The 24,110-nt window shown below is 41.1% G+C and overlaps 1 protein-coding gene across 1 annotated transcript in view; it reads right to left on the reverse strand.

The window, feature by feature from the left end:
- Nucleotides 1-7,791: 7,791 nt before the first annotated feature.
- Nucleotides 7,792-24,110, reverse strand: part of LOC139474113 (MORC family CW-type zinc finger protein 3-like) — a 32,992-nt gene continuing 16,673 nt past the window's right edge. Inside the window, exons 5-17 of the mRNA XM_071256985.1 lie at nt 22,099-22,249; nt 21,109-21,247; nt 20,520-20,648; nt 19,921-20,049; nt 18,891-18,988; nt 17,883-17,972; nt 16,864-16,992; nt 16,176-16,259; nt 12,851-12,884; nt 12,354-12,440; nt 10,402-10,596; nt 9,902-9,957; nt 7,792-9,132 (exon numbers count right to left, since the gene is read on the reverse strand). Of these exons, the coding sequence (XP_071113086.1) occupies nt 8,391-9,132; nt 9,902-9,957; nt 10,402-10,596; nt 12,354-12,440; nt 12,851-12,884; nt 16,176-16,259; nt 16,864-16,992; nt 17,883-17,972; nt 18,891-18,988; nt 19,921-20,049; nt 20,520-20,648; nt 21,109-21,247; nt 22,099-22,249 (2,063 nt within the window). The 3' untranslated portion in view covers nt 7,792-8,390. The remainder of the gene's footprint in view (nt 9,133-9,901; nt 9,958-10,401; nt 10,597-12,353; nt 12,441-12,850; nt 12,885-16,175; nt 16,260-16,863; nt 16,993-17,882; nt 17,973-18,890; nt 18,989-19,920; nt 20,050-20,519; nt 20,649-21,108; nt 21,248-22,098; nt 22,250-24,110) is intronic.

The following is a 24,110-nucleotide window of genomic DNA, read 5'->3' on the forward strand; positions in this document are numbered from 1 at the left end:
AAAAAAACAGAGTTGAAAGATAAATTTTGTGGTTTATGCGGACAGCCTGAAATGTTTATAGATATATTTTTCCAGAACTTAATTGCCCATAATTAAAGCATGTAACACACGAGGGCGTATTATACACGAATAAATAAGTCTTGTGTACATTGATCAATCGGAAGGGGTGCTAATTGGGATTGTTCACTAGTTAATATATAAGCAAATTAGAGCGGGGCGCTTATTACGTCGAATATGGTATTAGTAAAACTGGAATAAACCATGATTGATCATAACAGAAATATTAGGTGTTTTTTTACACGCCGCTTTATGCAATATTCCAGCAATATCACGACAGGGGACACCAGAAATGGGCTTCACACATTGTACCCATGACACAAATCGAACCTGGGTCTTCGGTGTGACGAGCAAACGCTTCAACCACAAGACGACCCGACCACCCCACATGGTTAATAGATATATGAGCCATAAGTTCGGTGGTTAAAGTAAATATAAGAATCAAATGACTAAATCATTGATTTATTGGTCTGATGTCAGTACTGTCGCAGGTATTCGTTAGAGTGTTGAGTGTGTGAGGTCTGATGGATTAACTCGATGTCATGAAGTCCTGCCTCGCAGGGATAATCTGATTGTGTGTACTGGCAATGATCAATGATTAAACAGATAAATGGTCTGAGTGAGGTGTGATACAAAATACATGTATGTACAATACTTGCTGTAAAGAAGAAGAACTATTTGATCACAAGTAGACAATAATCATTATTTGGAAAACTACTTCACAGAGGAAAAGTCTAATCTGAAAATGGTTTGTCTTGAAAATAACAAGAATGAAGCCACAAAAGAAAATCAGTATTCAGCATCAGTGTTCAAGCAAACATGATGTGTGAGTGAGTGAGTTGGGTTTAACGCCGCTTTTAACAGTATTCTAGTTATATCACGGCATGTCAGCTTAATGTGGGAGGAAAGCCCGAAGTGATGCAGGTGCTGACAAACCTAGAAACATAATCAGGGCGAACCGGGATTCAAACCCGCAATCATAGGTTTCTGGCGTGCCCAAGGGATGCAACTCTGCACAGCAAATAGCAGCGCCTTAGCCGACTGGGCCACCCATGCCCCCAAACATGGTGTGTATGTAAAGTGTTCCCATTGTTATGTTAATACAGACAAAATATAGAACATGTCTAGACTAACATCTAGTCTCTGAAATGAACATATCGTACAGAAAAAAACCCAGTTGTTCAATTATCTTAATAAAAATATAATAAAAGCGAGCCCAGTGATTATCTTCATTTTAAGATACTGCAGTAATCTAGACTTGCCAAACATTATAGACTTGCATGGGATGTATTTGATTTATATTTGTATCAGGGTCTGTAAGACAGACTAAGAACATGTCCTATTCAAATTGTTAATTTGCAATGATACAGAACAATTTTTGGTTTCGTTGAAATGCATCCAAGAACCTGATTAAGAAATGAACAATACCACTCCAGTTTTGATAGGGATATTGTTTTATCTTTCCATGATACATATCTGATTTTCCCTATCTAAAGCTGAGTAGTATAACTTGGAAGTAAGAGGATCTAGCTCTCAGCCAGATCATGTTGGACATGCCAAGCACCAGGTCTCAAGAGGCATTTATAAAGGTTCCTTGCACAGATTCACATACAGTCTTAATGCAGCACAACGTTTTGGCACTCTCAATAGCCTTTAAAGTTCATAACCTTGCTAATTTTATCCAACATTATTACATGCCACAGATATTCAAGCTAACAATAACATACATGCAAAAATCATGATAAAATCTTTCAACAATAAATGCAATTTTAAGTTGACAAACACATTCCTGGTGTGAAAATGAAACGAGGAAACAACATATATTCTCTAAAACTTATTTACACCTAAAACAGTCAACAGGAAATGTCTCCTATTGACATGTTTTATATCAAAGGCTGACACTGAACAGACTTTTACGGTCCTTTAACTCCCTTGCCTCAGGAAGATGGTACCATCGTCAACCCAGTCAATCTGGATCAGAGGATTTCATAGCCATAAATGTACAAATGAGTATAAAGATTGAAACAAACATTCACTGCCTTTCCTGCGTTTTCACTGGCATGGTATTTATTTACCTTCCAATCTGCTGCAAACAAGATACCAGTTACACATTCACAATAATGGAGTATTGTCCCTGACTTGGGGAGGTAGTGCTGCAGGCCGAGACAAGTCAAGACTCTAGCCCATTCTGTCCTTAAATTCCACATGTAAGAGAGTAAGTTGGGTAAAAAACACTTTAACAGTATTCCAACCATATCACGGCATGTCAGCTTGATGTGGGAGGAACACCCGAAGTGATGCAGGTCTCAGACATTTACCACTTTGGTGAAACCCACGAGCACGGGTATGGTGCTGACAAACCTAGAAACATAATCAGGGTGAATCACGATTCAAAGCCACAATCATAGATTTCTTGTGTGCCCAAGGGTTGCAATGCTGCACAGGGAATTTTGTTGCCTTGGACGACTGGGCCACATGTGTTCCAGAAGTCTTATAAATAATCTGTATGTGGGAAATTGAAAGGCCAATCAAGTGATTATCCTGTGATGATCATTAAATGGTCTACTGCTCTCCTGAGATATGTATTACTCATGCTACTTGATAAAGAGTTACTTCCCTTGCGGAAGTCATGAAGCTTGTGAATACTGAATGAACATAACTTCAGTATTTGTTAAGAGTGCATCAGTGAGGTTTTAACATCGCTCTGAAAAGTATTTAAGTTATTCCACAGTGGAACTGCTTTATGTGGAAGGCCATTTGAGACAAATGAGTGCTCTGAACAGTACTTCAGTTATATCATGGCATGTCAGCTATATGTTGGAGGAAAGTCCCAAGTAATACAGGACTTAGAAGTTTACTTTGATGACACCCACAAACATGGGTAGAAACATGATCAGGGCAAATTTGGGATTCAAACCCAGAATCGTGATGAGTGAACGCCTTAACCACAAGGCCACCCCACCACCCCCATAATGAGAGTGAAGAGTAAATACGAGAGTGCTCAGATCATCTATAGCTGGTTTGCCTGTTCCAAACCCACTCACAAAAATATAAGTCTGTAACTGTTTGGAATGACATCAATAGAGGTATTTCTGGTCCTGTAATTCTGGCTCTGTTTTCTAAACAAAAACATTTCTGAACTGTAGACTATTCTATCCAACATCTACATCTACATCTACCATAAGAATGTTTCACCAACAGTATCAAAGCCATAATTGTCATAACTTAGCGTTCCATTCCAAATACCACGAGTTCATCATTAAATCATAAAATGGAAACTCAGGAAGCATAACAAAGTCGTGTTTTTGTTGTCACTGTAACTAAGTACTCTTGATAATTTTCACTGAAGTGATCAGAAAAGGAGTCAGCAAGAAGACCAGTGAAAAGACTGCTTTGCTTTAGTTTACCATTCTGGATAGAAGTTAGCCACTAAAGTGTTTATACAATCGAAGTAAACATCCTCTCATTTGGCTAAATTCCAAGGATGCTAATTATAGTACTGATGGCACTGGGCAACATTTCAAGGTCAAGGTCAAAGAAAGTGATAATAACATACAATCTCCACTGTACGTTCATACTGGATTGGGGCTTGGCTCAAAATACATCAGAATATAGAACACGTATAATCAATGTGACATAAATAGTTCATCATTGTCACGAACCACCATGATTCAATGGGGATATGTCCTTGCAGGAATTGTGAAGACATGTTAGCTATGTATCTTTCACAAAGGACGAGGTAGAAGGGAGGCCTCTTTTTTGCCAACAGTTTCTGCACAATGGAACAATTGTGCCCCTCTAAAACTTGGACAAATGATATACTTTTAAAAGACAGGTATTCTGGGATAACAGTGATTTGATCAGGAAAATATGTATGTAAATGCTCATCTGCGGAGTTATCTCCCATGTTCTTAGGGCTAGTCATGTGATGATGCATAAGCAGACGATAGCTTCTCAGATCTGAGAACATGTCAGAACTTGACAAAAAAACACCTCTTTTATCTCAGCACAAATGGTACAAAACTGTATGCAAGTTGCACTGCATGACTGACATGCCTCTCTCTACAATGTACGATAATCTAAAAGCATCTGGTTCAGGCAGTGGTGCATCCTATCCGTTTGGATCAGGGCGTCGACCCATTTATGATGCTAACAACAGACGACATGTTGCTCAAGTTGCCCTCATTCATCTGATGTGTCCACTAAACAACTTGGTCTGGATATTGGGAGAAGAGGGGGTCCTTCAGCATCAGAGGTAGCGTGTAGAACTCTACCCGATATTGGCTACTGGAAATCAGTTTCATGGAAAACCCCTCTAATAACATATGGAGAAATGCCTAGCCTGACGTACAGGTAAGGTTTGTTAATGTGATTTTTCCAGATGAGTCAGATGTTTTAGAGATGAGTCAGTTCCACAGAACATAAAAATCAGATGGTCCAGAGGATGGATATCCATGAAAACGGTTCCGAAGTGTTCACTACATCTGACAGTGTGGGGATGTATCACCATAAGAGTTGCACCCCTCAGTGCAGTTGTACAAAATGATCTTAGCGCTAAGGTAATCATAACACCCTAACCTTCATCACATAGACTTACGACAGTTGTAGCTCTGAGGTTATGTACAGCGGCACCCAGATCTTTGTGGAGGGAAACATTAACACTGTCACATTCTTCAGGAAGACCTCAAAGAATTTGCCAAGGGACAAAGTAACATTCCATGTGTGCTACAGCAGGACAATGCCCAACCCCACACGTTAGTGTTCACAAAACGCTTGTCTACAGATAACCATGTTGTCATGAAGGATTTTCTTGCCACTTAATCACCTTGTAAATGTCTGACAGCTCATGGCTGACAATGATGAGGAGTGGCAGCCTGGAAATCATGGGCGATGGAAGAAGACAATCACTGAGACATGGTTGAATCTACCCAAATCTACCATGCTCATTAATATACAGTATAACAAGGCGTACAAACAGGTGTATCGACAGACAGGGTACCCTTACTGAATATTAATATTGTGTTTGCGAAAGAATGGACCCTTACACAGTTTATCATATTAACATGAATATATGATGTCTTTCTTTGAAATATATGTCTGAAAATTTCCAGATCTTTTTGCACAATGCTATATATTAGAAATTGCCATGAAATTTGTCAGACGTATTCAATAAATGAATAAAAACTAAATTTTGTTCATTTTAACAACTGTATGACTGTAACTGATGACATGATTAAATGCGTAGGCCATTAAAGGACAACATGTGTGAAACAGGTGAATTTTATAGGTTTTCAGGAAGAACATTTTCAAAGAAGATGTACAGTGGGTGGCCATATCATTACACACACTAGTGGGAAATGTAAATTGCAAAAAACATAAACACGATAAAGACTTACAAAATATGATTCCGTTTGATAACGAGTCGTTTATTGCCTCCACACTTGTCACATGGCTGGTCAGCCATGAGCATCTGATCCAAGAAATCTGGGAAAACATCCCTTTGCCTACACTAGGAATTCCAAAGCGCATATTTAAAATATTGAGGAACAAGGGTCAAATAACCAAATATTGAGGTAAAAAACATCATATCAAAATTTATTCTCACGTCTTCAGCCATTTTTGTATGTAGTAAAATGGCCACCCGCTGTTGATAAAAACAGTATAAACTATGGTAAAACATTCATCTTGGGCGACATACTTGCTCATACTTAATTTCATGTCCAATAATTTCAAACAAATATTTTCAAAATTCAACATTTCCAGAGGGCCAAACAGGGCCCTTACCCTATCTCTCCTTTCAAAGAATCACAAACTACACATAATCTCTTCTTGGAACAATCATAATAATCTTAAATATCAGCATTCAGCAAAAGGAAGTAGAAAGTTTGTTCAAATAATTTCAAATTGGCCAGAGCTATAAAACCTGGAGTGAGTGAGTGAGTGAGTGAGCTTTTACACTGCTTTTTAGCAATATTCAAGCAATATCATGGCGGGGGACACCACAAATAGCTTCACACATTGTCCCCATGTCGGGTATCGAACCCGGGACTTCAGCGTGACAAGCGAATGCTTTACCCACTAAAACCAATAAAACCTGGAGCTTCCCCTGTCATCAACTACTTCATGAACATAGACTCCAAGATAAACATGATGAAGCAGTCCTACCTCAGTCACAACCCCACCCCGGCATTGTATCGCTTCTCTATAGTTGTAACTACCTGAGAACTTATAGTTAATTAATCGTCCTGATACAATTCCTGTCGTTTATACCGGACTCCTGAGGACAACAACCTCACACATATAGACAGATACAAAGGAAATTGGATTACAATATCAAGATGGATTTTATTACCATGAAAATCCAAAACTTGAGAATTCTACTTGACAATGTGTCCACTTGACTGGAACTTACCTCTTGCTGATAAGTTCTGTATTACTGTAACACTGTCAGGAAATAGCATATAACTCCTGCTGATAAGTTTTGTAACACTGTAACACGCTTAGGGAATAGCATGTACCTCCTGCTGATAAGTTCTGTAACACTGTCGGGGAATAGCATGTACCTGTTGCTGATAAGTTTTGTAACACTGTCAGGGAATAACATGTACCTCTTGCTGATAAGTTATGTTACACTGTAACACTATAGGGGAATAACATGTGCCTCCTGCTGATAAGTTCTGTAACACTGTCGGGGAATAACATGTACCGCTTGCTGATAAGTTATGTTACACTGTAACACTATAGGGGAATAGCATGTGCCTCCTGCTGATAAGTTCTGTAACACTGTCGGGGAATAACATGTACTGTTTGCTGATAAGTTTTGTCACACTGTAACACTGTAACACTGTCGGGGAATAACATGTATCTGTTGCTGCTAAGTTCTGTAACGCTGTAACACTGTCGGGGAATAACATGTACTGTTTGCTGCTAAGTTTTGTCACACTGTAACACTGTAACACTGTCGGGGAATAACATGTATCTGTTGCTGCTAAGTTCTGTAACGCTGTAACACTGTCGGGGAATAACATGTACCTGTTGCTGATAAGTTCTGTCACACTGTGACACTGTTGGGGAGTAGCAAGTACCTCTTCCAGATAAGTTCTGCAGTTATTGCCCTTGGAGTTAAGGCAGTTCACCATAGTTAAACTTCACCAGCTAAATGTCACAAATACTACAGATGTCATTCTGCAGCTTGGAGAATGAGTAACACCAGCTGCCTACATCAAATTAATTATTATGTCTAACATAACCTTTGTACAGAGTTTCAAAAACAACATAAGACAAAGAAGTTCTGATACTGATATTCAATGATGCCCTGATTGCAAAATCCACTTATATTCTGTCCATACATAATAACATTACATTATTATTCTACCATTCAGTATTTATTGGAGTATGCCCTTCAGCTCTGTAACTGAAGTATAAACAAGACCCACAATTTCCTAACTCATCAGAAATAGTTAACTATCATTAACTCATCAGAAAAAGATAATTATCCTCAACTCATCAGAAAAAGATAATTATCCTTAACTCATCAGAAAAAGATAATTATCATTAACTCTTCAGAAAAAGATAATGATCATTAACTCATCAGAAAAAGATAATTATCCTTAACTCATCAGAAAAAGATAATTATCCTTAACTCATCAGAAAAAGATAATTATCCTAAACTCATCTGAAAAAGATAATTATCATTAACTCATCAGAAAGAGATAATTATCCTTAACTCATCAGAAAAAGATAATTAACAATAGCAGTCTGTGGGAAAACATTGTCATCATGCCAAAGTTGTCTTGCAGCTTTGGTTTTAGCTGATCCTGTTTATAAATACACAGAAATCTGGCAAGGCCACTATGCTGTCACACTTACAGGCTGCCATAGAATGCAACAACTTCCATGAGAAGTACAGTAATCATATAAATTACATCAGAAATAATTTTATTCTTCTGAATGCATGTGTCCAAACTATGTGATGGCTGACTAGTCCATGCAAAACTTACTAATCTTAGCAAATAAGTCCTGGGCTCTCTAAAATAATGAATCGTTAAATGACATTTAAGATCCAACTGCTTGGAAAATGTGGTCCCTGTGCTGGAGATTTTCAGTGGCTGGAAACTTTGATATGAAAATATAAAACAAATTTCTCTGCACATCAGTTGAGTAGCTTGTTACAAACAGGAAGTGACCCCATGACCTCCATCTGTCCAATGTAATTATACACCCCAGATTCAATTCTGTGACGGTTCACTGTCCATCACATCACAAGTCATTTAAAAAAATAAAACAATGCTACACGTATATGACACAAGGAGGAAGAACAGATCCTCCCTCCATCACGTGGCTGACGCTGCATTCAACAGCGATTCATCCGAGTTAACCCTGATCATCTCCTCCACGATGTAACGAATGTCTTTCGCATCCCCTAATTCCACATCTGGCACTATAATCCTCAGAAGCCTGTGCACATTGTCTTGCAAAGCCTTCAGCTCCTCCATAGTCTGTGTCACCTCTGTACATTTAGCAGAATACATCTTTTTCAGTTCCTCATACCTCTGCTTAGTTTCAGAATCGCACAATGCATCCTTGTCCTTCTCCTTCCGAGGAGCAATCTGTTTTTCTTTTGATTTTGAATACAGGTTACTGCTCACAGTCATTTTCCTCTGCTTCTTGGAATCACCGTTGGCTTTTCTCAACACATCTATCTCTTTGTCCAACTCCTCAATACTTGGTTTTACGTCTTTACTTTTCTCTTTTGTGCCCTCTGTTCCTTTCCTTTCTTGGACCGGTGACTTGGGGCCACCTGCCTCTGCCCCATCACTGTTCTGTAGAAGCTGCTCATCCAGTTCATCTTTGTCAGGCTTGATGTCATCAGTACGGAACATCTTGCTAGGTGTCGGGGATGATGTCAGCATGTCCTCGTCCTCCAGAGTCAGGTCAATCAGTTCGGTCACGGGTTTTCGCTTTCCAGTGTTGCGTTGTTTTTCCTGAGGATTTGCAGGGTCGTCGTTTTCCACAATATTGATCACCTCTCCATCCTCCGTCTTGAAACACATGTTCTGGTTTCTGTTGTTGCCGCTGAAAATGACACGCACAAAAACTTGAAACAACACATACCGTATTCGATGTAATAAGCGCCCCGCTCTAATAAGCACCCATGGCAATATTGGCTAATGTATTGGCAAATGAACAATCCCAATTAGCACCACTTCCGACTGATCAATGTACAAAGGACTTATTTATTCGCATATAATACGCACTCGTGTGTTATATGCACCCTTAATTATAGGCAATTAAATTCTGGAAAAATATACCTGTCATTGATAAACATTTCAGATTGTCAGCATAAACCACGAAATATCCGATCTTTCAACTCTTTTTTTTTCACCAAAATAATATTCTAATAAGGGGCCCCTATTTATATTCCAGCTATATGATGGCGGTCTGTAAATAATCGAGTCTGGACCAGACAATCCAGTGATTAATATCATGAGCATCGATCCACGCAATTGCGATCGATGACATGCATCAACCAAATCAGCGAGCCTGAAAACCCGATCCCTAAGTCGCCTTTTACAACAAGCATAGTCTCCTTTTACGGCAAGCATGGGTTGCTGAAGATCTATTCTACCCCAGATCTTCACGGGTCCTACACGCACTTGGGATACAGTGACATGCATCAACCAAGTCAGTGAGCCTGAGCCTCCAATCTCATTGGTTGCCTCTTACGACATGCATTGTCACCTTTTAAGGCGAGCACACAATAAAAATACTTGCATTAAATTGAAAATGAACATAGATACTTGAATACTCTATATACAGAGACAGAGTTACCATGGTAACTGACCTTGTGGATGACACAGGTGAATTCCCTGCCAGATTTTCTGCTTTCTCTAGAAGGTTCTGCAAAGACACAATAGTCACAAGAGACATATAACTTGTACTTTAATGGATGGTCTTACAAGATTTTGTTCTAAAGCTTGAGGTACATGTGAATCATGACAAAAATAAAGAAAGAGTGTTATTCAGTTGTTACGGACATCATACTCCTGTTTCCTGGCCAGCTTCACACAACCACAACCAGCTAAGGAACAACTCTGCACACATGTGAGAGTGATAGTTTGCAGTGAGTGAGAGAGCTTGGATCAATGCAACTTTGAAAGTATTGAAGCTATATCACTGACGTGGGAGGAAAGCCCCTTGTGATGCAGGTGCTGACAAACCTAGGAACATAAACAGGGCAAATCTTGTTTCGAACAAATGATCATAGGTTTCCCAGCACAACAGCACCTTAGACAGCTGGAACACAAAGGTCAAAGGTCATACAGAAAGGAGGAAGGTACTGACGTTGTTCTCCATGTTGACGACGCGGAGGTTCTCGGCAGCCTTCAGCAGCTCCCCCTTCTGCTGCTCCTGCTGCTTCTTCTGCTCTTGGAGTTGCAGGATCAGCCGCTTCTGCAGCGCCTCACGCTTCTTCGACTCGATCAGAGCCTTCTCCAGGTTCACCACGTCCTTCCGCATCTGATTCTTCGAACTTGTCACCTGACACAGGTTAAAAATAAATAGCATGTCATAGTCCTCTATTACATCAGTATCACATACAGATGTCATCATATCGCAATATCGATACATTTGTAATATCGATGCTGTAGTGATACAAATGAATGAATATCGATACTATATTAATAATTCACTGCCACAGACGTGTTTATATCTATTGAAATTACCATGTTAATCATGGACAATGAAAAGACAAAACCTTCCGTTTTAAACATTTAATGGACCAGCCTGGTTCATATTTACCACTACATTAAGTAACTACAGGTCTACATAGGTACTTTTTTATCTACAGTAAACTATGGTTATAATGAACTCAAAGGGACCACTAATTTTAGTTTGTTATAAACATTCTTTGTTATAGTGAGTGAGTGAGTTGGGTGTAACGCCACTTCTAACAGTATTCCAGTTATATCGCGGCGTGTCAGCTTAATGTGGGAGGAAAGCCCCAAGTGATGCAGGTCTCAGACGTTTACCACTTCGGTGAAACCCACTAGCACGGGTATGGTGCTGACAAACCTAGAAACATAATTGGGGCGAACCGGGATTCGAACCCACAATCATAGGTTTCTGGCATGCCTAAGGGACGCAATCCTGCACAGCGAATCGCGGCGCTTTAGACTGGGCCACCCGGGCTCCCTCTTTGTTATAAGCATATATGCCACATATACACAACAAATAGCCAAGACAAATAACTAGTCCATAATATCGATACATTGCATTGACTTTGTCTTCGGCTTTGTAAGCAAACTGATCCAAGCTAATTACATGAAAATAACAACAATAACCTTTCTAACATTGTGAAGTAGCTAAGGTAGGATTTCACCATGATATTGATATAAGTGCATGAAAGTTTCATGAAAGTGTATTGGACTTGCATAGAGCTGTGGATAACATAGTGTGACTCTATATATTGCGGTATCGGTAAATCTTGTAATCTACATCCCCTGTCGACTGTTTACTTATGCAAAACTCAGCACACTATTTCACTACATGATCAAATACAGGACTTGTTGCGTTGTGTCATGGCTACTCGAAAGTATACACGTTAACATTTTAGGATAGCTCTAGGATGCTTTTGAAGTGGAATTACCCCTTCCTCCATTCGAAATTGGTTAGAAAAGAATCCAATTGTTTGGACGCTCTCCTTTGATCCAAACTAGGTCATATGAATACTGATTATGCATAATCAAAAACAGGAAGTGATGTAAACCTCAGAACAAAACAGTGAAGATTACTAACAGTAATATTGATATCAGGGGATGGATACTAGGAACTCATTTTTTTCTTTTTCTTTTTCTTTTTTTTAGTGGTCAGGGTGGCCTAGTGGTTAAAGCTTTAGCTTGTCATGCCAAAGACACGGGTTCGAATCCCAACATGGGTACAATGTGTGAAGCCCATTTCTGGTGCCCCCTGGTGCCCCCTGCTAAAAGTGGCGTAAAAACCATACTCACTCACTCACTCTTTTTAACTTGGACACTGACAATGACACTTTTCTCACTTATTCTCCATACCAAACCATTGGAATTGACTTGGTAACAGATGAATGGCCAGATGGATAGCCATGCTGATGACTAAACCTCCCACTGTATCAGGGGGATGGAGAACCATGCCAGGGGGAGGACAGGGGGATGTACAGGGAAAAGTTCATCACTGAAACTATTGCTTTCTGCATGGATATCCTTCATAGGAGATGATATTTGCCGACGGTAATCTTTACTTTGAATAATCAAAGTAACTACCTCTCCTTGATTAATACGCTGTAATGTTCGTTGAATTGCCACCTCTCGGTCCCGTAGTTCTCTCTCTTTCTGTATCCGACGTTGATGCTGAAACAGAGGAAGAATACCCAGTCTCATAAAAGCACAGCACAGCCACAACTCTGAAAATAAAACTGCAAAAACTTGGTTTGCTTTTCAACACTGCACTCAGCAATATTTCAGCCACAAGATGGCGGCCTGCAAAATACCAAGTCTGGATTGATATTATGAGCAACGATCCACGTGTGGTATGATGGCACGTTACCAGCCCAGTCACTGAGCCTGAACACCCGATCCACTATGTGATCTCTTACAACAAGCATAGGCCCCGCCCTTGTTGGTCTTGACACAAATTTGCATAAGTTTGACACGCACTTGGTGCATTTGACATAAATATTAGGTTGCATTTTTCAAAAAACAGTTGCACTGGTGCATGTTTTATGAAGATAAATCAAGCCCTGAAGTTATTTTATAGCTACCTCCTCCATCTTGCACAGTTTCCTCTTCTCTTCCCTGAAACAAACGGAATAAGACTCAATAAACTCAAAACCTCCAACATGACTTCTACAAAAGACAGGGAAAGTCAATGAAAGCATGGGATGAAATCACAACCATACTATTCTCTTCGAAACAATAAACAACTGAACCAAGTGTACACGTTTGTCAAGCTGGTAAGCAGCGGCTGATGTGGGGGAAGGAATGGCATGGTAACTGGCAGTTATATTTGCTAAAATGAGTGAATATATTTTCATTACGTAATTGTAAATTTCTGCATTATGATGGCACGTGGACACCAGGAATGGTCTCCATACGTTCCAGTTGCCAGGAATGAAATCCAAGCCTTTGGCATGATAGGCAAACGCTTTAACCACAAGGCTACCCCATCGACTCAAAGTCATCAGGACATTCTAGGCCATTGCCAACTTGTCAACTACGATCTTCTTCTACATTATTGTACATCGTTTCTGAAACAGAAGACAAACATCGGACATTGTCCCAGAACATGAACTGATGTGAAACCAACACTGGTAGACTGCAAGGCTGGCTTCACGTACTCATCAACCCTCCGCTACTTACTGCTGTTTCTTGTATGTCTTCTCGTAAGTCGGCCTGTTTAACAAACTAATGTGTAGAGAGGAAGGCTGGCTTCACGTACTCATCAACCCTCCGCTACTTACTGCTGTTTCTTGTACGTCTTCTCGTAAGTCGGCCTGTTTAACAAACTAATGTGTAGAGAGGAAGGCTGGCTTCACGTACTGATCAACCATCCCCTACTTACTGCTGTTTCTTGTACGTCTTCTCGTAAGTCGGCCTGTTTAACAAACTAATGTGTAGAGAGCAAGGCTGGCTTCACGTACTGATCAACCCTCCGCTACTTACTGCTGTTTCTTGTACGTCTTCTCGTAAGTCGGCCTGTTTAACAAACTAATGTGTAGAGAGGAAGGCTGGCTTCACGTACTGATCAACCATCCCCTACTTACTGCTGTTTCTTGTATGTCTTCTCGTAAGTCGGCCTGTTTAACAAACTAATGTGTAGAGAGGAAGGCTGGCTTCACGTACTGATCAACCCTCCGCTACTTACTGCTGTTTCTTGTATGTCTTCTCGTAAGTCGGCCTGTTTAACAAACTAATGTGTAGAGAGGAAGGCTGGCTTCACGTACTGATCAACCATCCCCTACTTACTGCTGTTTCTTGTATGTCTTCTCGTAAGTCGGCCTGTTTAACAAACTAATGTGTAGAGAGGAAGGCTGGCTTCACGTACTGATCAACCATCCCCTACTTACTGCTGTTTCTTGTATGTCTTCTCGTAAGTCGGCCTGTTTAACAAACTAATGTGTAGAGAGGAAGGCTGGCTTCACGTACTCATCAACCATACCCTACTTACTGCTGTTTCTTGTACGTCTTCTCGTAAGTCGGCCTGTTTTACAAACTAATGTGTAGACTGCAAGGTTGGCTTCACGTACTCATCAACCCTCCGCTACTTACTGCTGTTTCTTGTATGTCTTCTCGTAAGTCGGCCTGTTTAACAAACTAATGTGTAGAGAGGAAGGCTGGCTTCACGTACTGATCAACCATCCCCTACTTACTGCTGTTTCTTGTATGTCTTCTCGTAAGTCGGCCTGTTTAACAAACTAATGTGTAGAGAGGAAGGCTGGCTTCACGTACTGATCAACGCTCCGCTACTTACTGCTGTTTCTTGTATGTCTTCTCGTAAGTCGGCCTGTTTAACAAACTAATGTTTAGAGAGGAAGGCTGGCTTCACGTACTCATCAACGCTCCGCTACTTACTGCTGTTTCTTGTATGTCTTCTCGTAAGTCGGCCTGTTTAACAAACTAATGTTTAGAGAGGAAGGCTGGCTTCACGTACTCATCAACGCTCCGCTACTTACTGCTGTTTCTTGTATGTCTTCTCGTAAGTCGGCCTGTTTAACAAACTAATGTGTAGAGAGGAAGGCTGGCTTCACGTACTGATCAACCCTCCGCTACTTACTGCTGTTTCTTGTATGTCTTCTCGTAAGTCGGCCTGTTTAACAAACTAATGTGTAGAGAGGAAGGCTGGCTTCACGTACTGATCAACCCTCCGCTACTTACTGCTGTTTCTTGTATGTCTTCTCGTAAGTCGGCCTGTTTAACAAACTAATGTGTAGAGAGGAAGGCTGGCTTCACGTACTCATCAACCCTCCGCTACTTACTGCTGTTTCTTGTATGTCTTCTCGTAAGTCAGCCTGTTTAACAAACTAATGTGTAGAGAGCAAGGCTGGCTTCACGTACTTATCAACCATCCCCTACTTACTGCTGTTTCTTGTATGTCTTCTCGTAAGTCGGCCTGTTTAACAAACTAATGTGTAGAGAGGAAGGCTGGCTTCACGTACTGATCAACCATCCCCTACTTACTGCTGTTTCTTGTATGTCTTCTCGTAAGTCGGCCTGTTTAACAAACTAATGTGTAGAGAGGAAGGCTGGCTTCACGTACTCATCAACCCTCCGCTACTTACTGCTGTTTCTTGTATGTCTTCTCGTAAGTCGGCCTGTTTAACAAACTAATGTGTAGAGAGGAAGGCTGGCTTCACGTACTCATCAACCCTCCGCTACTTACTGCTGTTTCTTGTACGTCTTCTCGTAAGTCGGCCTGTTTAACAAACTAATGTGTAGAGAGGAAGGCTGGCTTCACGTACTGATCAACCATCCCCTACTTACTGCTGTTTCTTGTATGTCTTCTCGTAAGTCGGCTTGTTTAACAAACTAATGCGTAGAGAGGAAGGCTGGCTTCACGTACTCATCAACCATCCGCTACTTACTGCTGTTTCTTGTATGTCTTCTCGTAAGTCGGCCTGTTTAACAAACTAATGTGTAGAGAGCAAGGCTGGCTTCACGTACTGATCAACCCTCCGCTACTTACTGCTGTTTCTTGTACGTCTTCTCGTAAGTCGGCCTGTTTAACAAACTAATGTGTAGAGAGGAAGGCTGGCTTCACGTACTCATCAACCATCCGCTACTTACTGCTGTTTCTTGTAGGTCTTCTCGTAAGTCGGCTTGTTTAACAAACTAATGTGTAGAGAGGAAGGCTGGCTTCACGTACTGATCAACGCTCCGCTACTTACTGCTGTTTCTTGTATGTCTTCTCGTAAGTCGGCCTGTTTAACAAACTAATGTGTAGAGAGGAAGGCTGGCTTCACGTACTCATCAACCATCCCCTACTTACTGCTGTTTCTTGTATGTCTTCTCGTAAGTCGGCCTGTTTAACAAACTAATGTGTAGAGAGGAAGGCTGGCTTCACGTACTCATCAACCCTCCGCTACTTACTGCTGTTTCTTGTATGTCTTCTCGTAAGTCGGCCTGTTTAACGCTTCATCCTCATCCTCGGGCTCCTCCTCCACATCACACCGACTGAAACAGGGGACAGGTGTCAAACAACAAGGAAAACATCACCTGGCACTACTCTGGCTTTAATGTTTGTTTGTTGTTTAACCTGCACTCAGCAATATTCTTGCTACAAAGGTGACTGCCTGTAAATAATGAAGTCTGGGCCAGACAATCCAGTGATTGATATGACAAACGATCCACGCTGTCGGTGTGTTATGAACTGAGTCACAGAGCTGGCTACCAGATCCATTGAGTCATCTTTCACGACCAGGTTGCAGGAGACCAACTCATGGACACTTTCCGTTTATTAACATGCTACCAACATACTAAAGCGATCACTTTTGAAATGTTTCTGAAATCTTACTCTTGTTTCCATTTGTACGACCGTCCTATGGAATGGAAAATTTCATCACAAAATGAAGACCTACTTTAAGTGACAATGTGGAAAAATGTGTTCGGCTACCTCCAAATGTAATGTTCAACAATATCGAATTTAGTTAGTCACTATTTACAGACTACCGGTTCCAAGGCCCAACAATACACTAATTAAAATTATGTCTTTCAAATGATATTACATCACGATTAAATCAGAATAATATTACATGAAGAACACATATCTACAACATACTTGTGAGATGCGTCAGGGTTCATATGACAGAACCATCTGTCAGGGAGTCCTGTCTGTCGGACACCATCAGGAAGACGGCGCCACTTGAGACAGTTTTCACACTGAGCCCACAGCCAATCGGGGAGATTCCTGGGGAAGACATAACGCAATGACTGCATGGTATAAGGAATCTTGACAATTTGACACCGTTAATTCATAGGGAGGTAATATTTAAATGGTTGTGTAGTCTTATTGTCATTATATCCCAGCTTAAAAGGAGGATCAGGCACATTTTACATCAGTATATATTTTCTCACAATGATTATGGTGCAATCCTACCCTTCTCCCCCTGTGAAGTGTGTTCACCCAACCCTTCTCCACTGTGAAGTGTGTTCACCCTACCCTCCTCCCCCTGTGAAGTGTGTTCACCCTACCCTTCTCCCCCTGTGAAGTGTGTTCACCTAACCCTTCTCCCCTTGTGAAGTGTGTTCACCCAACCCATCTCCCCCTGTGAAGTGTGTTCACCTAACCCTTCTCCCCCTGTGAAGTGTGTTCACCCAACCCTTCTCCCCCTGTGAAGTGTGTTCACCTAACCCTTCTCCCCCTGTGAAGTGTGTTCACCCTACCCTTCTCCCCCTGTGAAGTGTGTTCACCCAACCCTTCTCCCCCTGTGAAGTGTGTTCACCCAACCCTTCTCCCCCTGTGAAGTGTGTTCACCCAACCCTTCTCCCCCTGTGAAGTGTGTTCACCCAACCCTTCTCCACAGTGAAGTGTGTTCACCCTACCCTTCTCCCCCTGTGAAGTGTGTTCACCCTATCCTTCTCCCCCTGTGAAGTGTGTTCACCCAACCCTTGTCCACTGTGAAGTGTGTTCACCCTACCCTTCTCCCCCTGTGAAGTGTGTTCACCCTATCTTTCTCCCCCTGTGAAGTGTGTTCACCCTATCCTTCTCCCCTTTTGAAGTGTGTTCACCCTACCCTTCTCCCCCTGTGAAGTGTGTTCACCCAACCCTTCCCCCCGTGTGAAGTGTGTTCACCCTACCCTGCTGGCGCCACCTGGACCCGACTGCCTCCGCACTTCTTCTCATTCCAGTAATCATTCAACTTCTGTGCTATAGAAGTCATGAAGGAGCTGCAACAGACAATGGGAAATAGAAGTGTGCATGGAGAATGGGGGAAAAATACATTTTCAAAACAGTTGCCATGGTGACCTTGCTTGAAATTAGATTTCCAATGGTGACCAAAAACACACACAATTTCAGCTTCATCAACACTGTGATTGTAGAAGAGATAAAAAATAATGTGGTATCAAGCGAGAAAAGAGCTATTCACAAAGTTCAACATGAATTTTAACTTATAGACATATCCTTTGTGCAGTAAAGTATACATTCTTATATGAATACATAGTTCAATAATGGGTAGTGTTTATCAATTACTCAAACTAAAAAGGCATTGCAAACATCCATGGCCTGATCGCAACATATCAATGACAAGTCATAACATCAATAGTTAACGAAGTTATCTCCCTTATTGTTCAAAGTTGGCTGTGAAGAGTAACAGCAACGGCACCAATATATTCAGCCTAAATAAAACCCTTTCACACACACACTAGCAGCAGGAACTGATGTCAATTTTGGCAAATATTCAATATATACTCACCGCCAAAAGAAACGTGAATACCATACATGTTAGTTAATATATGTCGATGCACAAATGAACATACTGGTACGTTGTGTGAACAGATACTCATAAACACATCCCGTGACGTTATAGATCCATGAGTCGAATGGCACCATTTGTCTTGTGCAGGACTAATGCGTAAAGTTTGGAAATCACGTGCAGCATGTCGTGATAAGAACAAAGTCACTCTGTGGTAACACTTGACGGATACTTAGTTTTGTCATTAATTGGTACACATTGGAAACATCTTTTCTTAACGTACATACTTCTCGATATGTTTCTATGGTTTGCATTTCTTTTGGCAGTGAGTATATTAGAAAGTTCCTCGAGTCAACTGATTGTAACATCTGACGGTGAAGAGCTCCCTTACTTGTACTTCTCATCCTTGTTGAAGTCTTGCTTGTTGTGGATGGGCTGCAGGAAATCCACCTGGACCACACCCACTACTCCCTCGCCCAAATTATTGCGCTGGATGAATGATACAAGATTTCTTTTACAAAAAATGGCATTTAAAAAAAAAAAAGCTTATGCAAAACAAGCATTCTGTTTTTCAAACCACAGAAAATAATCAAGTCTGCACCATACAAACCAGTGACTGATATCATGAACAACAATAAAAGGCAATCAGCGTCACCAAGCCTTACCATCCGATACGTTTAGTCGTATCTTACGACCAGCATAGGTTATTGGGGGCCAACTCTTACCCAGAATAACCAAGGAATTTTGGAAAAGTTGTTAATGTAACACAAAGACAATTGGGGAGAAAACAAATAGCCCTTCCAGGTTGTCACCCGTCTTTTAACTAGTGTCCTTGTCTAAAAGTACCAATTTGCAACACATGCCTGTGACATTAAATACTGAAAGGGCTTGGTGTCTGTAACGAACATGTACAGGCCACATGGTCTATGAAAAAAAGGATCCATGTTTACTAGAGCTGCAACAAATACACTACGAGGTGATTACGTTTCATATCATGAAAATAGGGTAACGAATACGAATATTAATTCACGAATACAATAACAAGTTAGTAGCTGATTTGTTATATTCAGTGAGGCAATAGGAACTTAAATTATTTGACATGGTTTGTTAATTATTAATATATTATACATATATACTACTGCACTTATCTAGGTACTAGTATCTGCTCAAATGCGACAATGACCAGTGACCACAATACTGTCAAATTAAATAGTATAAGAGTGTCTTTTGAAGAAATATATGCATAAAATATGTTCTTATGGGTATTTTTTTATGTAAATGCACATGCTTGCATATTCATAAATATTTGATTCTAGTGGCCACGAATAACTAATACAATTCATGAATGATACGGTTCGATTCACCGAATACGCAAGTGAATCATCACAGCCCTAATGTTTACTGAGTGGACAGTCTCCTACCTGTCTCTGATAGCCCACTTTCTCGTACGCCTTGATCAGCCTGTTCTTGTGGTACATCATAAGTCCATAGTTCTCACTACGGGCGTCTTTGGAGCAGGTGAATCCAAAAACTATCTTCAGAGGACGACCCTGGCCGTGAGTTAAGGAATGGGAATGGGCAACAAGTGAAACGACTCCTTCTGACTTCCATTAAACCTACTAATAACTTTTTCAATTCAACAGTAAACATGTTCGTAAAGTGAGTGAGTGAGTACGGTTTTACGCCACTTTTAGCAATATTACAGTAATATCACGGTGGGGGGACACCAGAAATGGACTTCACACATTGTATCCATGTTGGGAATCGAACCCGGGTCTTCGGCGTGACGAGTGAATGCTTAAACCACTAGGCTACCTAACCGCCCCTGTTCGTAAAGATAGTCGGTAAAGTCATAAAGACAGAGGCAGAGACAGAGACAGAGAAGAGTTACATTTAAGCATGAAGGTCAAGGGGTCCCATTCCTTGAATCTATTCTGTCCTTAAACCTACATGAGGAGATAACAGAACTGGAAGCTTAATTTAAAATAATCCGGCCACTGCGACACTGAATGAAGGATACGAGCCACCCCGGCTTGTAGAGATCAATTTCTGTGTGCGACAAACTCTTGGAAATAAGTTTGGTTTTCACTTTCTGTCCACGGAGCACAATCTTCATACGAGGTTTCAGGAACAGGATACTGCAATATTCCTGGAATATACATGTATAGAATATGTAAAACAGGGTTATCTTTGTTTCATATGCTTCAATCTGACACAAAGGAAGGGGTCTGTATTTATACTTCTTTAAAGGTGAGTGAGTGAGTGAGTGAGTGAGTGAGTGAGTGAGTGAGTGAGTGAGTGAGTGCTAAAAGTTTAAGCCGTTCACCAGCTGAAACACACAAGCACAGATATGGTGCTGACAAACCTAGAAACAGAACTGGGGCAAACCGAGACTCAAAGGTTCAAAGATTGGCATGCCCAAGGGACAAAACTCTGCACAGCAAATTGTGATGTCTGAAACGACTGGGCCACCAGTGCCCGTGGACGCATAAGACGTAAGCTGGCACGAACAGAATATACAAGTGGTTCAAGCGAGAAACTACATTTGCGTTTGCATTACATGTTAACAGAGAGGACTTCGAAACAAGAAATACATCAGGATGTCTGACCCTGAGAGAGCTTTTGAACTCTGGAGTGGATTCCTGCATGGGCCTGTATACGGTAGTCATGTCCATGGCTAGTGTCTCGGGGTTCCGAATGTCCAACGGGTCACTCTCGAAGTCCAGCTCAGGGCTTCCAGACTTGGAGCTGAAACAAGTTCCGGCATAAAGTTATGGTGAAAAGTTAATGTTTCAGGAAATGTGCGGGCATGGAGTGAGTGAGTGAGAATGGTTTTATGCAGCATTTAACAATTTCCGGCAATATCCCGGCTTGGGTTACAAGAAATAAGCTTCACACAATGTACTTCGGCGCGACAAGCAAATGCTTTACCACTAGGCTTTCACACCGCCCCATGCAGGCTGGAATAAAAATATCATATGGACAAATCTTTTTCATTTACAATTATTTTCATTTTACATGGGCTTTTTTAAACTGCAGTCAGCAATTTTACAGCTTGTCATGGTTAAAACAAACATCTTAACACTTGACGTCGTCTTCTGAGTTGTAGAATACACGTGCACATATTGCATACATTCATGCAGAATATGTCCCTCCTACCTCCCCAATTATCTGCATCTAGTTGATGAGGGTTTGGGTTTGAGTGAGTGAGTGAGAATGGTTTTACGCCGCTTTTAGCAATATTCCAGCAGTATCATACGGGGGACACCAGAAATAGGCTTCACACATTGTACGTGTCGGGAATTGAACCCGGGTCCTCGGCATGATGAGCGAACGCTTTTAACCACTAGGCTACCTGACCGCCCCAGTTTGGGTTTGAAAGAAGGGATTGTGCCTTGTGCATGTGCAGTAGCATTTCCTGTGGAGGAAAGAGTTTTCCTCACAACTTATAGATATGTTGGCAGTGAAGAGGACGTCTGTTGAAAACGTACATAATTTTATACAGTGATTTCTAAGTTAAGTTAAACAGGAATTTGTGGCTACAATGTAATAGAGGTAGGGTATTAGAGTACAGTATTTAGATGAAATAGAGTATTTACCGTTTCAAGTTAAAGATGAAAATTTTGGTTCCAGTCTTGAGTCTCTCAAGACTGAGGAGTTCCGTGAGGAGACTGGACTCGGTGGTGAATGGGGAGTACTTCATGATGGCTGCCAGGTTGTTTTGTGAGGTGCCAGAGTGAATCTTTTTATGTCAACTCAGTCAAGGAAATCAAAATATCCCGATTTAAAGTGAACATAATTGCCTAAAGAGGGGCACGCTGCAGTGTCCAGGGATTCAGTGGATTCAGGGTACTCCAGGTCACAAAGGAAGCAGTACACAGCTCATAAGATCCATGTAGGACTGGGATCAATGCCAGAATGCCAGATATTTCAACATATGCTAGATCTTTTGTTTCGACAAACATGGCAGGTAATACTGTCAGTGTTTCCATAAACATGGCTTATAATACTGTCAGTGTTGCCACAAACATGGCAGGTAATACTGTCAGTGTTGCCACAAACATGGCAGGTAATACTGTTAGTGTTTCCACAAACATGGCAGGTAATACTGTCAGTGTTTCCACAAACATGGCAGGTAATACTGTTAGTGTTTCCACAAACATGGCAGGTACTACTGTCAGTGTTGCCACAAACATGGCAGGTAATACTGTTAGTGTTTCCACAAACATGGCAGGTAATACTGTTAGTGTTTCCACAAACATGGCAGGTAATACTGTTAGTGTTTCCACAAACATGGCAGGTAATACTGTCAGTGTTGCCACAAACATGGCAGGTAATACTGTTAGTGTTTCCACAAACATGGCAGGTAATACTGTCAGTGTTGCCACAAACATGGCAGGTAATACTGTTAGTGTTTCCACAAACATGGCAGGTAATACTGTCAGTGTTGCCACAAACATGGCAGGTAATACTGTTAGTGTTTCCACAAACATGGCAGGTAATACTGTCAGTGTTGCCACAAACATGGCAGGTAATACTGTTAGTGTTTCCACAAACATGGCAGGTAATACTGTCAGTGTTGCCACAAACATGGCAGGTAATACTGTTAGTGTTTCCATAAACATGGCTTATAATACTGTCAGTGTTGCCACAAACATGGCAGGTAATACTGTCAGTGTTGCCACAAACATGGCAGGTAATACTGTCAGTGTTGCCACAAACATGGCAGGTAATACTGTTAGTGTTTCCACAAACATGGCAGGTAATACTGTCAGTGTTGCCACAAACATGGCAGGTAATACTGTTAGTGTTGCCACAAACATGGCAGGTAATACTGTTAGTGTTTCCACAAACATGGCAGGTAATACTGTCAGTGTTGCCACAAACATGGCAGGTAATACTGTTAGTGTTTCCATAAACATGGCTTATAATACTGTCAGTGTTGCCACAAACATGGCAGGTAATACTGTCAGTGTTGCCACAAACATGGCAGGTAATACTGTCAGTGTTGCCACAAACATGGCAGGTAATACTGTCAGTGTTGCCATAAACATGGCAGGTAATACTGTCAGTGTTGCCACAAACATGGCAGGTAATACTGTTAGTGTTTCCATAAACATGGCTTATAATACTGTCAGTGTTGCCACAAACATGGCAGGTAATACTGTCAGTGTTGCCACAAACATGGCAGGTAATACTGTCAGTGTTGCCACAAACATGGCAGGTAATACTGTCAGTGTTGCCACAAACATGGCAGGTAATACTGTTAGTGTTTCCATAAACATGGCTTATAATACTGTCAGTGTTGCCACAAACATGGCAGGTAATACTGTCAGTGTTGCCACAAACATGGCAGGTAATACTGTCAGTGTTGCCACAAACATGGCAGGTAATACTGTCAGTGTTGCCATAAACATGGCAGGTAATACTGTTAGTGTTGCCACAAACATGGCAGGTAATACTGTTAGTGTTTCCACAAACATGGCAGGTAAATAAGTGAGTGAGTGAGTGAAAGAGTAGCCCATATTTGTCTTTTCAGCGGATTTCAGTTTTAGTGAGCGAGTATGGTTTTATGCTGTTTTTAGCAACATTCCAGCAATATCACCGCGGG

Source organism: Haliotis cracherodii, unplaced genomic scaffold (assembly GCF_022045235.1).
Source record: "Haliotis cracherodii isolate W230 unplaced genomic scaffold, xgHalCrac1.p SCAF_3, whole genome shotgun sequence".
Lineage (NCBI taxonomy): Eukaryota > Metazoa > Mollusca > Gastropoda > Lepetellida > Haliotidae > Haliotis > Haliotis cracherodii.